Source organism: Artemia sp. Qi Xiang Cuo, chromosome 11 (assembly GCF_049724085.1).
Source record: "Artemia sp. Qi Xiang Cuo chromosome 11, ASM4972408v1, whole genome shotgun sequence".
In the NCBI taxonomy this organism is placed as follows: Eukaryota; Metazoa; Arthropoda; class Branchiopoda; order Anostraca; family Artemiidae; genus Artemia; species Artemia sp. Qi Xiang Cuo.
Window position 1 is genome coordinate 68,964,256 of NC_142804.1, and position 16,677 is coordinate 68,980,932.

Genomic DNA, 16,677 nt, shown 5'->3' on the forward strand with positions numbered 1-16,677 from the left:
TCATTCTTCATCCCTAAATCATGGCCTAGCCATCTTAATCTTTTTTTTCATTATAGCCCTAGAAGTGCGATTGAACTATATTTTCATGTACCTTACTGTTTGCAGTCAAGCGAGTACTTTCCTAAAATGTTCTTTAGACAAATCCTCTTGAAAAAATACTGCATATCTTCATCAATCTTGTAAAGTCAACACGTTTCAGGGTCATACTTGGCGACTGCCGTTTCTGTGGCCTCCGAAATCCTAAAATTAGCTTGAAGACCCATTTTCCTATTCCTCCAAACTCATTTCTACTTTGAGAAAAGCACACTGTCACTCAGATAATCTACTTTTTACATCTTTACTGCATCCATCGTCTTGAATAATGTCACCTAGGCACATTCACCTGATCAATTTTCCCGTTAACTTGAGTTTCTTAGAATTTTAAGCCTAGTCTCACATCGTCCTCCCTCCAAACCATAAAAATTCATTCATTTCGCTAATTCTTTTACCAAAGACACTCAAATTATGTGCATAATCCAAATCTAAGAAAATTTTACCGTCCCATCCAGGGGCGCTGTTTGGGGGTGGTATTGGGGTGGTATCTCCCCCCCCCAAATAATGTGGATAAAAAATATTATACATCCCATGCCCTTTGACTATCAAGATATGGACCCCTCTTGCCCCCCCCCCCTCAATAAAAATGCTGGAGTGTCGCCCCTGGTCCCATCTGATTTGATACCATACTCTCCCACGTCCTTTACTATATTCCTTAGGACAAAGTCCATTGGACGACAGGTTGCCACAAGGTTGGACCGCAGGCTTGCTAACTGTCCTGTGAAAAGGACCTAGCAAAAAATTTGACATTCAAGAATCTTCGTCGTTTTTTTTACCGAATATTTTTTAGCAGTATATTCCACCCGTGGGTTTGGAGAATTTTAAATGTTTTTTTTAGGTAGAATATATAATGGCCCCGTTAAAAGCGGGAGTTTCCAATCCCTTGAATTAAAAAAAAAATGTACCTAGAATATTTTCTTCAAAGGAGAACTGATGACACATTTTTTTTTACATGAAAACATGGTGCTTTCTTTTGAGGATTATTCTTGTTTTAGGTGGGGGTTAGGATTTTGGGGCATTATTATACGGTACCAATGTGATCGCTTATTTTTTCTGATTAAGGAAGAGAAATCCGACCTGTTTGGTTACCATATTTTTATTGCAGTGTGGAATATAATGTGTCTCTTGGTGGATTATCATCTTTTCTCGTGGTGGATTCTCCTCTTTTCCCGTTGTGGATTCTCCATCGTCAGATTTTTTTATTTCCCTGGGTGGTCGTTAAATTGATTTTGGATTATTTTTGGTTAAATTAAATTATTGTAACCACTTGCATTAATACAAAATTCCATATCTTAAATTGTCACCCAAACTAATCAAAGATAGACAAGTTGGCACACGTATGTAACTCCTCCTCATCCCTGAAGATATTGAATTGAAAAAAAAAAACAACAAAAACAACAAGTGCTTTGAACTGAAAGTAAGGAGCAACATTAAAATTTTAAACAAACACAAGTTATTCCGTATATGAGGAAGGCTGCCCCCACCTCAACCTTTTTACGCTGAAGTTTAAAGTTCTTCAATACGTCCCATTCGGGGTCAAAGGCCTTTAATTTTGAGCAGTGTTTCTTAAAAAATTGCGACAAAAAGTAAAATTCTAGCGAAAAGACAGAGGGCTGAGGCGGGGGCAGCCAACCCCATATACTTAATAATTTCAGTTTGTTTTAAATTTTATTGTTAGTCCTTACTTGCATTTAAAAAATTTTTTTATGAATTTTTTTTTATTAAACACAAAAATTAGAAGACCGGCCACTGGTTCCATAAAAAAAACGACTTCCCTTATTTTTCAAGAGGGGGGACTCAAAGTCTTCTCCTTAGGGTTTGCCATCCCACGGTGATTTACAGTTTATTAGGAATCCAATAAGATAGGAATAACCTTAAGGTGATTCTTAACGCAATCACTGGTGATTCCTATGGTGCTCTTTCGATCCGCCGCCATTTTTGAGGAGTTTCAAGCTCTTTTTCAAAATCCTCAAAGATAATTTTTTGCTTTAACTAAGATAAATCTAGTAATAGTTATCATTTCTGAACCTGCTCTTCAAAAACAGGTTTTAAATTTTTGGTTACTATGGGCTGTAGCTCACTTTACTAGCCTGCTGCTATTGCTGCAGTTAGAACTACTACTATCAGTTTAATGCTAATTTTCTTTTCAATCAATTTTAATGCATAAAAATATACTAATTTCAGTAAAAATAGCACTTGAAAATTAGTTACGAAATGTTCCAACACTGACCTCCATCCTACCTCAATGCCCTTTTTTCTTTTCTTTTTTCTAGCTAACAAAAAACACTCTTAATATAGTGTACTTAACTTTTATTTTACAACCAACATTACAAAAATAGCATTTCTCAACTATATTCGGCAAACAAAATGAAGTGTGACTATTTACAACACAGAATTACATATTTAATCACAGTGAAGGCACTAAGTAAAACACTTTGTAATTATCAGGCACTTTCCAAATTTAGACTTGATTTACAGAACATACTTTGAGTAGTGTTTTGTGTAGATAGCAATGTAGATGGCATTGGTTTATCATTCTTATGTCCGAAAAATTATTCATACTAGGAAGACTAACGGATAACAGATGCTGGAAAATCGCAGATATGTTCACACAGAAACGGTTCATTGCAGCTGTTGAAGTGCAAAAACTATTGTAAAATATTTAAACAGGATAGGTATGGGAATAGGCTAAATCACGCTCTAGGAGCCAAGAAAAATGTTCGAAGGGCTAGTCCTGCATTAGCCTAGCTGCGCTTATTATCTATGTTCTTTGCCCTTAAAAAGTCCCCTCGGCCCTTTATAATAAATTCTTTATTTTAATGACAATCAGGCCCTTAATATAATCATGTCCTTATATATTTTATTATTATTTAATGTTATCGTTCAAAAAAAAAAAAAAAAAAAAAAAAAATAAAGTGAATATAACGAACCCGTTTTAAACGGCTCAGGGGAAAAAAAAAAAAACCGCATTTAAACGTTTTTACGCATAAACATGTAGCAAAAAACGGAGGAAATCCGGTTAATAACACTAAAACATCCGTTTTCACGTGAAAACTCATCGGTATGAACCAAAGGTAAGTACAAGACTTCAAAAATACCAGAAACTTGCGAAACTTAAGCTTAGCTTCGCGAACATACTATAACTAGTTTTTGGTACGTAAGAATGTAGATGGCATTAGTTTTTTGTACATACCGAAAATTATTCGTGCTGGGAAGATTACCCACTTTGAAGAACTTCGGTCAAGAATATATCTTCTTTGCGATTTTACGTTCATGCCCCCAATTATTAAAGACGATTTTTTGTAATTTCAGCTTGAATATACAAATCGGGGGATTAAAACCCCCCAATAGCCACCTACGGCGCCAGAAACAATCCTTAATCCTAGAATATGTTTGACATTTTTAGATTGATTTTATGATATAATTTTATATATAATGCAATATATAAGAGTCAAAAGCCTCTAACTAAGTTTTTTTCGGACGGCGATAAATTAATTAAATTAATTTTAATTTGTATTCACTTTTTTTGCACGTCTAAAAGATGAAAATAAATTTAAATATAAAAAATCTACTTTACGACTGACAAACTCGACGTACAAACGTGCCAAAACTTTCGATACACAAATACACAAGGAAACACAAAAGTTCTGAACATTTTTTAAACAGTGGGATCCATTGAAACAATTAAAACCACAACTGTTTATTTTTTGTCACTTTTCTCAGCTATGCATTTAACGGATCGTCTTACGAACAATGCACAACATTTAAACACACGGAATACATGGAAAAAAATGTAGCAGTGACATGTCTACAAAAAGGCGTCCGACTACTAGAAGGGACAAAAAAAGCTATGGCACTTCTTATAGTCTATGTTTTTAAGAATGGCAAATAAAGGCATGAGTCGTGACCTTGAATTAAGGGAAAATTTGCACTTGAACAGGGAAAAGCTTAAAAAAAGAACTAAGATATAAATTGCAACTCATTTCTGTCTTAGTATCTAGCCTATTGATACATTTTCATAATACATGGAATATTTTAAGAATTAAAACGGTAGGGGTGGAATTGCAAATGAATACTAGAAATAGCCAAGTTTTGGGTAAAACGACTAATCCCCACGCCCTTGTCTTGCTCATTGGCAGGTGCTGGTAAAATTTGTCAGTGGGGTTGCCAAGAGGAGGGCTGAGGGATCCTAACTCCCTCCTCGAAATTTAGAATATTCACAAAAACGTATAATTTGAAAGACCTTCTTATAGTTAGATACCAATCCCGCCTCTATACAAAATAAGATAAGATAACGAAGGAATTTGTGAAAACAGTGAATACAACCTAAGCGAATATTTCGGCTATATAATCGACAGCCGTCATTAGTGCAATAAAAAAATACTCAAAATACATCGAAGAAAATGTGATTTTTGCTAATTTTTTTTATCAATGTATTTTTAAGTAACATGTTTTTCATCTATGTTGGAGGATCTGTCCATGAAGGAAGTTTTAATGAGGGAAGGGAAATTACCATGAAGGGGGCGCCGGACTTGCCAGCATTATTTATTGGTTAGAAGGATTTTTTTCTGGAGGGAGGGGGCGGGGGGCTAGAGGAGGGGGTTACTCTGGAGAATCTTTCCGTGGAGGATGTTTCTTTGGGGTTAGGGACATTTCTATGAAGGAGGCACTGGATTTCCAAGCATTATTTAAAAAAAGATCAGAAATTTAATAAAAAAAACAAACAAGTTTTTTCAACTGAAAGTAAGAAGCAACATTAGAACTTAAAACGAACAGAAATTATAACGTATGTGAGGGGAATCTCTCCCAAGTCAACAACCCCTTTATTTTCTATTACATTGTGCCGATGATATCTGTTGATTATAAATTCAATATGTCTACTAAGTTATTCACTGTCTTCGCAAATTTTCGCGTTATCTTCTCCTGTTTTGTTTGATGGGGAGGCAGTGTGATCTTCGTCATTATTTAAATACCCTCCTCCCAATATTAAAAAACTGGCAAAGTGCACCTTTAAGAAATGCAAGAATACCTAGAAATTGTCACTATGTAAGAGGTTTCTGTAGCCTCTGAAATTATTTCTTACACAACCAATTGAAAATTCAGTACTTTAACTCAAGACAAGCGTATGCTCAAAGAGAGGTCTCGAGAGCCCTCTCTTAAAGAGAGATATCGAGACCTTTCATTAGAAAGGTCTCGAATCAAAAAGGGAAATGCTCGCCAGTAATTTTGTACATACTAGACTGACGATTCTCTACACCAAACAAAGACAAGCATAAGTCCGGACAGCCCGCAGTGAGGAGTTTCTGAAACAATATTTCATCTTATTTACATGACATTAGTCTTTTCTTCTTAGTGCAGTCTTAAGTGATGGCGTTAATGCAATATTATATGGTATGTTAACTAACTGTTACTCAGAATCACTGGACAGAGAGAGAAAATTTAAAGTAATACAATTATATATTCAAACTATTCTCTAAACTTACATTTTGAACTTCAAAATTACGAGAAAAAGTAACGTTCGCATTTTTGGACACTGAGATCTGAATTATATTTTTTATTGGAACGTCAATTTAACTGAGGCATATTTTCTTTTTTCTATTAATAAAATATAAAACAAAATTCAGAATATTACGCTTTTCTTGCACTCCATGTATAAGTCACAAGGAAAAATCCAAGTGTCGCAAAATTCCATCACAAATGTCTTCAAATTTAACCATTACATAGCCACATCAAGTAGGGACCAGCTTCTTCCCTTAGCATCTAAGTTACATTTTAACCCCATTTTAAACAAATAATGTTATATTTTTAATTGTTAAACAGAGAATTGTTAATTGCTAAATTGTTAACTATTAAACAGAAGAACAGAGGGGCCACTTTTAAAAGAGTCTTGAGACACAAAAACTTTCATTCTATTTACTGGCTTTGTATTAGGGGCTGATCCAGGATTTTGTTTATGGGGAGGGGGAGGGGACAGGTTGATCCAATAAAATTACGTTAGGAGCAAGTTTAATTAGCGCAAACGTGCGTTAGCTAAGTAAAGTACACGGCTTGAGACTCCGGTAGGGGGGGTGCGTCCCCTCGCCCCACCCCGGGATTCGCCACTGCTGTGTAGAGGTTTTAAATCCAATCGGGATTTAAAAGGCGGAGTTATTTAGAATGTCCAGAGATAATGAATCCTTATAAAAACACATTACATATATAAACTAATCAAATTAGAGCATGATTTTTACCCAGGACATACAGTAAAGTAATTACTTTTTTCTTTTTTTAGCTTTTCTTTTTATAGTTGGTTAATTTCACTTTCTACACAAAAAATGTTCATGGTCAATTTTCAACACCCTTCTATTTTAAAAGGAAACGTGGCACTCCTGGAAAGCGCGACAGAGTGGCTCCAAGAGCTCCTTGACAACATAAGCGATAAAACAGAACAAGTTGTGTTCAACATCAACATCAACACCAACATTAGACAAAATCTATCCTCTGCCCTTGAATCAGACTGTGAATTTGAACTGCTATATAGCAATCGAAAAATAAAACAAGGCCATTATGTCATAAAAAAAATTGACACTTTTTTTGCTATACCACTTTTTTAAAAAAATAAAAATTACTACGGCTTAAATAAGGAATACAAAAAAAAAACAACAAATTTTTAAAAAAAATATATCAAAAAAGGAGAAACAAATAAAATTTGGATGATACTGAATGGGAGTAAAAAAGTAGAGAATAGAGAAATAAGGGAAAATTTAAAAATAGTTAAAAAAGAGAAAGCAGAAATAGAGGTAAAAAAGAGAGAGAGAGGGGGGGGGGTTTGAAACAATTAAGTTGAAAAAAAGAAGATATATTTTATACTAAGAAGCTACTATTGATTTATAAATTTATCTATTATTCTTTATAGGATTTAAATTATATGGATATAAAATAAGGATATAAATTATTCTTTCTTGATACGATTTCAAAGCCGTCTATTTTTTAAGTGTTCCCAATTTTTTCCAATTTTTTAAAATATCTTGGAAAGACTTCATGAATTTCCTTTTTAGTCATATATACGAGCCAAAATTCACATAGAACTTCAGTTAGTCGTTTACAAGGGATAAAATTTACCGCGTATTATCAAAATTTGGTTTATAACAAAAATAGACATTTTTCTATATATGTTCAATAAATTCACCAGGACATATATTTTTTTAAAACCTACATATCGGCCATTTTGTAGCTCTAGGTATTTTACAGGGTTGTATCCAGGATGTTTTTTCAGGAGGAAGGGGGGGGGGGGAGGGGCAAAAAAAGAAAAAAATTTTGAGTGAATTTTTGCCAATATGTAACACGTCCAACACCAATAACGGGGGCGGGGGGACAAACCGGCCACCATCCCCCCCCCCCTCGGATACCGCCGTGGTATTCTAAATAATTTTCCCTAAAAACAAGATAATGGAGTTAATACATTTCGATTTTGGACAAACAACAGTATGTTAATAATGACAATTAGTTCGAATATGGTATTGTAATGTTGCTAAAACAAAATTATACCTGAAAATACCCTAAATATTATACTAAATATTACACTAGAAAGTCACAAAAATGAGGAAATGGAGTCAAAAGACAAAAATGAGACAAAAACAACGAGTGATCTTATTTATGACATAAATTGCTGTTTAACAAAACAATATATCACGCATAAGGCCGAATAAGGCCTTTTACTGGCCGAATATACTGGCCGAGTAAGGAATCACAAAAGGGAGTGAACTCAAATAAAAACCGAATAATATGAACTAAATAATTTCTTTTCTTTAAATTGGCACTTTTAAAGAGACAAAATTTTAAATTTTGAATATAATATAACCGTTTTGCTTTGTCTTTTGTAATGAAGTAAAAGAGGCTCGCAACCAAATTACAATTTGAAAAAAAAATGTTTTCAAAATAATTATTTTTTTATACAATAACTATCAAATTATTCCATAATTACAATAATAATTATATAATTATAATATTATAATATACAACTATAATTATAATACAATATTACAATAATTATTATAATAATAATATAATTATTATGATATTTATCAAATAAATATTTCATTGGTGGATTCGAATAAAAAATATAAAATTCTGAGGATTACAAAGAATTTTGAATAAGAACCGATCGCTTTAAGCAAGTTTCAGAAATTTTCCTTAATATTGGTTTTCAGCAATATTGCAGTCTTCAGTAATTTTTTTGAAGGAACAAGGTTCGGCCCTATGGCCCAACAGAAAACGACCAAACGATAGCAAAACACCAGGGATATAAAACTAAAATTTGAATATATATATATATATATATATATATATATATATATATATATATATATATATATATATATATATATATATATATATATATATATATATATATATATATATATATATATATATATATATATATATATATATATATATATATATATATACTCAGTTACATAAAAATAACTTGAAAGACTTCTAAAAATGGCCACTTTTTTGTTGACTAAGAAAATATGTAGGCTTGGATTTTTAAGTTTTTTTCGAACTTTTCTATTCCAAAAATTGTAAACCATTCCGTTTTAAATATTTATGAAAATTCCTGGCTGGTTTCAACGCTTCTTTTTTGTGTATATGTACAATAAATCTAAATTCAGCGATTCTTTCCAGGTAACATGATTATTCAGCGAATGAAAAAACTGAAATAAGAGGAAAAGAGGTATGGGTAACTAACAGGAGTGGCAACTGGCGGTAGTATCAACAAAAATCCTTCAACGCCATATAGCGTTTGGGAACACTTGGCATTTTTTTTAATGAAATATTAAGAATAATTCATTTAATTTTTTTAATTGTTAAAATTAGAGTAGCAATAAGAGTCTTATCCCACATCCTGACAGAAAAACGATTAAAATGCTTGAAAAAATTCTAATTGTCACCACACCAGATGGCGTTGATGGTTTTTTTTGCCGATAGTAGCGCCAGTTTCCACTATTATAAGTTGCACATACTCTTTGAAGAAAACCTTGAAACTCACAAAAATTTTTGATTATAGATAAAAGTGAGAAATAGCCTACATAGCCTACAACAAGGATTGCGAATAGAATTATACAACAAGGATATTGTTGATTGCGAATAGAATTACCACAACAAGGATTGCGAATAGAATAACATATAATTATATAATTCTGTAGAAGAACATTTTTATGAAAGTTTAGAACCTACATTCTAACAGAATGTAGTCTACTGAACACTAAAAACTTGGAACAATAACACATTTCAGATAAAATGTTTCCCGAACATATTGAACCTATTCAAAACATAACGCCCTTTTCAGTGGAATGTAAAAAAATTTGAAAGAGTCAAGACTAGAAACTAAAATGAAAACACAAACGCCGTTAAAAACACACAAACACAAAAATTCAAATTAAAACACTAAATCGAAAACACAAAGAATGGTACTACTACTGCTGAGTTCAATACGACACATGGAATGTATTTTGGATGATTGGAATGAGACATTCAGATATTAAAATAAATTCAGCCGTCGGAAATCAGCACACCCTTATTTTATTTTTATTATTTTCAAGGATCACATATCTAAAATTGTTAATATCTAAAAGCTGCTGGGTATTTCTTATTCAATTTGTTACAATTTAAAACACAATATACTTCCTGTTAACTTAATAATTAATATATAGCTTCTCATAGCGTTAATAACAGATTTTTTTTCTATATTTTTCTTTTTTTTTATTCTCTTATTTAGGGTTTTTTTTTAATTCAGTTTAATATTAATTCAGCCAGATACGAGGATAGCATGCAACAAGTGTTATATTTTCATAAGATTTCCTATGTCAATTGGCAATATCCAAAATCCACTGGGTAGTTATTATTTCATTTGTTACAATTTAAGAAAAACTATAATACATGTTAAATTAATAATTAATAAATATATTCTCATAGTGTTAATAACAGATCTTGGTTCTATATTCTGTTTATGTTTTATGCTTTAATTTAGGGGTATTTTTTTTAAATTCAGGTGAATATTAATTCAGCCAGATACTAGGGGAGCATACAACAATTTTTATATTTTAATAAGATTTCATATTACTATTGTTAATATAAGAAATACAATGTGCCTTTATTATTTCATTTGTTACACTTTAAAACACAATATACTAAAAGTTAACTTAATAATTAATATATATATTCTTATAGTGTTAATAACAGATTTTGGTTCTATATTCTGTTTATGTTTTATGCTTTAATTTAGGGCGGCTGAATTGTCAATGAATCTTAGTAATTAGTGCAATTTCTTCACGTACTGAAACCCAACAAACGGACGGAAATTAGCGTCACAATATTATATTAACGTATTCCAAACGTACCAAGGTAATAATCAATGGGGAACAATACAATTGACTTCAATGAGTAGATGATTCGTACCAAATTTTACGCTGTTTTTAGAATTAACCAGAATTTTTACGCTATTTTCAGAACCCTATTTCCGATTTTTAGTTTTCAGAATTCTAAATTTGAACGTCTAGGGAATTAATCCATCACTCATAGTTTCTTATAACAACTTTCTCAAGTTTTCTTTTAGAAACCTGTTTTTTTTTTACTTGAAATTAAAAATAAATGCTTAGAAAGTTTTTGATAATGCTAAATTATAATTTATGTATATGACATAAATTTTGTATTGTAGAATAAATAATATTTAGAATACTTTGCAAATTATATATAATTTGTAACTAAAGTCATGTTTTATTTTGAATGGTTGCAATTAAAATACCAAAACATAGCATTTTTTAATGAAAATCCTGGCCGTACCCAGGATTTGTTTTCGGATGGGGGTGAGGTTTAAAAAAGATTTTTTTTTTTTTTGGGGGGGGGGGAGGTACAAGCCCCTGGATACGCCCTTGAAAATATCCCTCAAAAAGGTATTTTCCAAAATCTAGGCGGGGGGGGGGGCAATTGTAAAATATACCTGAATATCTTCTTACCCAAACAGTTTTCTCATATTGATTTTTGAAGTTTCCCCAGGTTAAAGTTCAGGTGTAAAACGCTGAAGGGTATTATTGCGCAAAAACCATAGGAGGGAGAGTGTGCGTCAGATATCTTTCAAAAAATCTCAAACGCAAAAATCTACACCTCCCACAAAAAAAAATCTTTAAAAAAATTATTTCACGAAAACCACGAATAATCAAAACAAATTAGACTAATTTGAGATAAACAAATCCCACGAGAATCATCCAGTCGAAGTAAAACATAAAAATTTTCATCCCCAACGTTCTAATCGAAGATAATGCAGCGTTATAACACAAATCTGATCAATCACGGCTACTTATCAGACACAATTATACATACAATTAAATATAAACTAAAATGGAATGATAGAAAAAGCTGGGCTCAAACGAATATCCGAAGCAAGCTTAAGCAGGTGCTAATATGTAAATACAAAGGGATGACTTATTCTGCTTATTCATCATTTGGTCGTATTCGCCAAAATCCAGGATACGACCCTGGCAATCTACACCTGCATTTGAAAATCATTTGAACCCAGCTGAAATAACACTTAATACGGGCAATTTCTATAAGAATAAGTAACTGTCACTTCATTTTACCAAATTTCACTAAAATAAACTGGCCGGGTAGATATTACTTGAGCTCTCCGCAAATGGGAATTTACTTCACAGCAAGGGGTGCGTTCTCCACTGGAACTGGAATTCTAGGGTCTACGTCACATTCATCATTTGAGCTTTCTTCGTTGCTTTGTCCTGAATCATTTCCGTTATCGTTAAGATTTTTATGAGCCTGGCGTGGGTCAGGATTCACGTCACCGGGTTGAATTGTTTTCATCCGGTGTATCTAAAAAAGAAAAAAAGAAATACTTCTTTTTCTTTTTTATATCTTTGTTTAATCTCCGTCTATTTTTTTTTTCTTGTAAATTTTTCCGTTTTTGTCACGAAATACCTTTTCTTAGATTGCCTAAATCCTTAAATTTTGCAAAACAGAGACTTGGAAACATAGCCAGGTATTCAGGCAACACTGTGTGCGATAAAGAATGCTTGGAGGGTGAAAAAAAAACACAGAGCAAATTGCATGGGTTAACAAGGATACAACCTTAAAAAGAACTTCTGGAGATGATCCTCTAAGCCTTTCCCCTCCACAGAGGATCTTTATGCATCTATGTAAGTTATCACAAACTAATTTTTTTTTGCACCAGATTCATCATAATTATACACTTCTATTGAGCCCTACTTGAATAGTTCTTGAAAAGTCAGCGGAATACTTGATAATTATTAATTTTTTCGATGTGTATTGTGATAGCAGCATCGTTTCTTTGTAATTCTTATCCTTTTCAAAAGAAAACTGTAATATATAAGAGTTTCTGCTCATCTCAGGCCCGTATCTGCTACTGCTACTAATAATTCATTCAACATCAATCCTCCCAAGGCTAACATAATTGCCCAAGCTCCTCCTACCTCCCCCTCTATTCACAGTTTCGTCCTTTAAGCCCTGTCACGAATTTTCCACTTCCTTCAATCTTTTCTTATAGCGTTTTTTCGTCCCATTCGAAGAGGTTCCGTTTGCATCTGGTCTGGTCCCAACTGGATTTTTTAACCTGACCACTTTCGATAACTTATTCATATGTAAAACGTAATCTAACCATCTTAACTTTATTCAAGGACGGCCTTGGATAGTAAGACCCAGAACTATATTTTCATATTGTTCTATGTTTTAGGTTCGTTCTTCAAATTTTGTTGACGAAACTGTTTTTAAATTACAGAAGTGCTTTCAATCAATCTTTTTACCCTGGGGGCGAGGATTCCGGGGTAATGTTACCCTGTTATTATTTTTCTGGAGATTACCCTTTGTGTTACCCACGTCAGAAAGTATGAAAGTAATATTCTGCCACCCCTAACTTGTTTTTTCCGTTTTCGTTTCGTCATGTCTTCCTATTGGAGACACAGTCACTCAAAGGAATAACTTAAATACTAACAGACAATTACAGAGGTAAACATCTAACAGGCTTTCCCTCGCTGACCCCCTTTCATTATCCTTTTTATTCTCATGCTTCCTCGTTCATAGGGCCTTGTGGGGGGTATAGTATGTTGCGTGTATGTGTGCGCTATGTGCTTGAAAACGTGCATATTTCATCTAAATAAACATTATCACCGCAATTTTTTCTGAATCTCAGTTTTATTTTTTATTTTTTCGTGTTTTTCGAGATCTATCGAAGGTAGAAGGTATTTGCACTTTTATTATTATTTGGTATTCACAGTGTTGCAACCATTTTAGCCGAAAATATAACTTTCTTTCTGTTTCCATTTTCTTTATTATGAATTTTTTTTCAACCAAAAATTACACCATGATTCTCACTATGAAGGGACTGTTTCTTAAAGAGAAAACTACTTTCGTTTTTAATTCTCTCCATCGTAAACTTGATGAACTTAATCAACTGGACGTTTCAACAGCTCATGTAGAAAAAAGAAATTCATTTAAAATATCCACAAGGAAGATCTTGGATAAATAGAAACGAAAAAGATGAAACATGCACAATAGATTCAAGGAGGGAACTTACCATTTCTTCTTTGCTCATTATAGGATGGTGACTTGAGGCAGTAGCAATTTCCAGGCTTTTTCGTTCATGTGGTCCTAGCAAATGTCTGTATGCTAAATGCTTCCTAAGGGCATCTTTTGACCTTGATTCGTGTCGACACAATGGGCATAAATAGTTATTTTCGTTGTGCAGGTCCATATGAACACGAAGATTGTACTGGTTGCTTACCATCTGAAAAAGCATTACAATAAGTATATTAGCATCTAGTACATACCATAAATATATCACATGAATAGGTAATATTGGTTGCTTACCATCTTACAAAGCATTAAAGTAAACATATTATAACCTATTTCACACCATAGATTTATTACATGAAGAGATTATATTGGTTTGCTTACTCTCTGACAAAACATTACAATAAGGATATAAGTACCTAGTACATACCATAGATCTATTACATGAATAGGTTATATTGATTGTTTACCACTTGGAAAATACCATATATGTATTACATGAATAGATTAAATTGGTTGTTTACCATCTCACTAAGTATAAGTAAGTAAGTAAGTTTATTTATAACCCGCAAGATAAATAAATGCGGAGTAAAAAAGAAAAGACAAAATAATATAATCAACAAGGAAATAACAAGAAATACACAAAATAAATAACATAACAATATTTATAAATCTCTAATCTGGAAAAATATATATGAGGGGGCCACTGGCACATATCTTTCTTGGAGTATTGGTCCTCAGGTCCTTAGCGATGTTGTCAAGCAGCACTAGAGGGCCGATAAGCCCAAAATGATAATTAATCTTGTGATTTCTGTACCACCTTGGCAAATATAGCACGAATTTACAATATTTAAAATAGCCTCTCCTTAGCTGAAGACGGTCTTTTTTGCTCATCAATGTCGGCAATCATGAAAGAAAAAGAATTGCACGAGAACAAAAACTATGGTGAAATATACGAAAGTTTCAGGGGCTGTGCCTCCCCCTCTCAGGTAATACTGCACTATACAAGAATTAAATAAATTAAATGCCACTATGAGTCAAAGACAGGAATTTTGTCGAAAGTTTAACAGAGAAGGCAATTCCAAGCCATTTCAACTTTGAGACACATTTCAGTGGCATTGCACCCCCATGTAAAGAAGGAGCAGGGTTAGAAGTATTAAAACACAGAAACTCGCATTTTTAAGTATTTATAGAAAGTCCAATCATACTCAAAGCATTAATGAGAACTTTTAGATTTTTTGTGAGACCTGACCTAGTATGACTAACTAGCAGAACATCATCAGCATAGGCAATGTGACTAACAGCAGTATTTTCTAAAAATACAGTAGGAGACAGCATTCGCAAACACTCCGCAAGCACAGTTTACAATAAACATACTAGTACCTAATACATACCACACATCGTTTACATGGATTAATTTAAAAAAACGTTTTCCGCAGAGCAACTTTTTCAAAGAAAAGTAAAGAGCTCCATTAAGCCAAAAATGAGCAGAAATAAAGTGAAATAATCGTCCAAGCGTAAAACTACCACAAATCACTATCAATAAATAAATAAAACTTCCGTCCAGATCAAACCTTCCAGTTTCAGAGGCCATAATGACTCACGGTGGGGCATTGAGGTCACCCAAAGCTCTTGAGGCTTCAAAAAGTACATTTTTAGGCCCTGATATTCTAAATTTGAGTCCTTCAGATGCCTCAGATAAATATGAACTGGCGGAGGAGTTTATACTCTAGTCCTATTTCATTCCGAATTATATGCATTGTGGGTGCTGAAAGGGGTACACTTTCTCTCTCACTTCACAATCATTTTGAGTATAAAAACAATGATGAGATTTATATGCTCACCTGTCGGAGATTGGAGGGGCTCCCATAAGAACACGACCCCTCCTCCCGTTTTTGACATGCTTTATGAACAATGTTGGATTATAGTTAAAAATTACTTTATAATTAGTATTGAGACTACAAATTCGCGCTCATGATGGTAATATAAGCTCAAACACAATGTAGGCATTTCTAAACATCTTTGGAAATACTACTTCAAGTTAAAAAAAGAAATAAATCAAAACTTACCTTGAAACAAACTGGGCACGCAATTGAGGCAACTGATGGCTTCTTGGATGAAATACATAGAGTCGATGTACTCAAGGACAAGTCTCTCCGTAATTTCTCTGTAAAAAAAAAAAAAAAAAAAAAAAAAAAAAAAAAAAACCTTGGATTCGCACACGAGTACGAGTCACCATAATTGTTAGAGTCATCATCAAGGTGCCATTCACGCGTTTAACTAGCCGTTCGGTAGTTTTAAACCTACGGCTATAGCCGAATTTACAAATTTTGAATTTTGAATTTTAAAGTAAATTCTATAGAAATTAAATTAATAAAATTTTAAATTGAATTCTATTAAATTAAATTCTGTAGAAATTAAACTAATAGAATTTTAAATTAAATTCTATTAAATTATATTCTATAGAAATTAAAACAATAGAATTTTGAATTATTAAATTTTTAAATTATTGAACTATTAAATTAAATCCTATAGAAATTCTATGAACTAATAGAATTTTAAATTAAATTCTACCAAGCCAAAATTAAAATTTTGGCTGGTAGCGTGTTGGCCCTATCCGGGTCAAAAATGTTGTTTTGTAGCAAAGTGGCTGAAATCCACTTTGTTCTAGAAAGACATTTTCTTTAATGTGAAAACCCTTTTAGACTTTTTATTCTTTTTTAATAAAATTTTTGTTATTATTAATGACCCGCTTCAATAGCCACTTTTCCTACACTCAACAACAATTAATTCAATATGATCGCTTGATTTGAAAAAAAAACGAACAAATAAACACCCACCCAACCTCCCTTCCTTCCTGGGAAAAATAGAAGGTCTTGGACAAGTTGAAAATGACGGTGTAAACTTCATCAATATCACCCTCCTCTGTAAGACAGTTTCCCTCCTTTTAAATTTCGCGAATTTTCTCACATCAATAACCTTTGATATTCATATTCCCTATTTGACGAA

The 16,677-nt window shown here is 32.8% G+C and overlaps 1 protein-coding gene across 2 annotated transcripts in view; it reads right to left on the reverse strand.

The window, feature by feature from the left end:
- Positions 1-11,079: 11,079 nt before the first annotated feature.
- LOC148947281 (protein jim lovell-like) overlaps positions 11,080-16,677 on the reverse strand; it is a 45,822-nt gene continuing 40,224 nt past the window's right edge. For both annotated transcript variants that reach the window (XM_089097365.1, XM_089097364.1), the window contains 3 exons: positions 15,738-15,835; positions 13,673-13,882; positions 11,080-11,955 (listed from right to left, as the gene is read on the reverse strand). In XM_089097365.1, the coding sequence (XP_088953491.1) occupies positions 11,773-11,955; positions 13,673-13,882; positions 15,738-15,835 (491 nt within the window). In that variant the 3' untranslated portion in view covers positions 11,080-11,772. The remainder of the gene's footprint in view (positions 11,956-13,672; positions 13,883-15,737; positions 15,836-16,677) is intronic.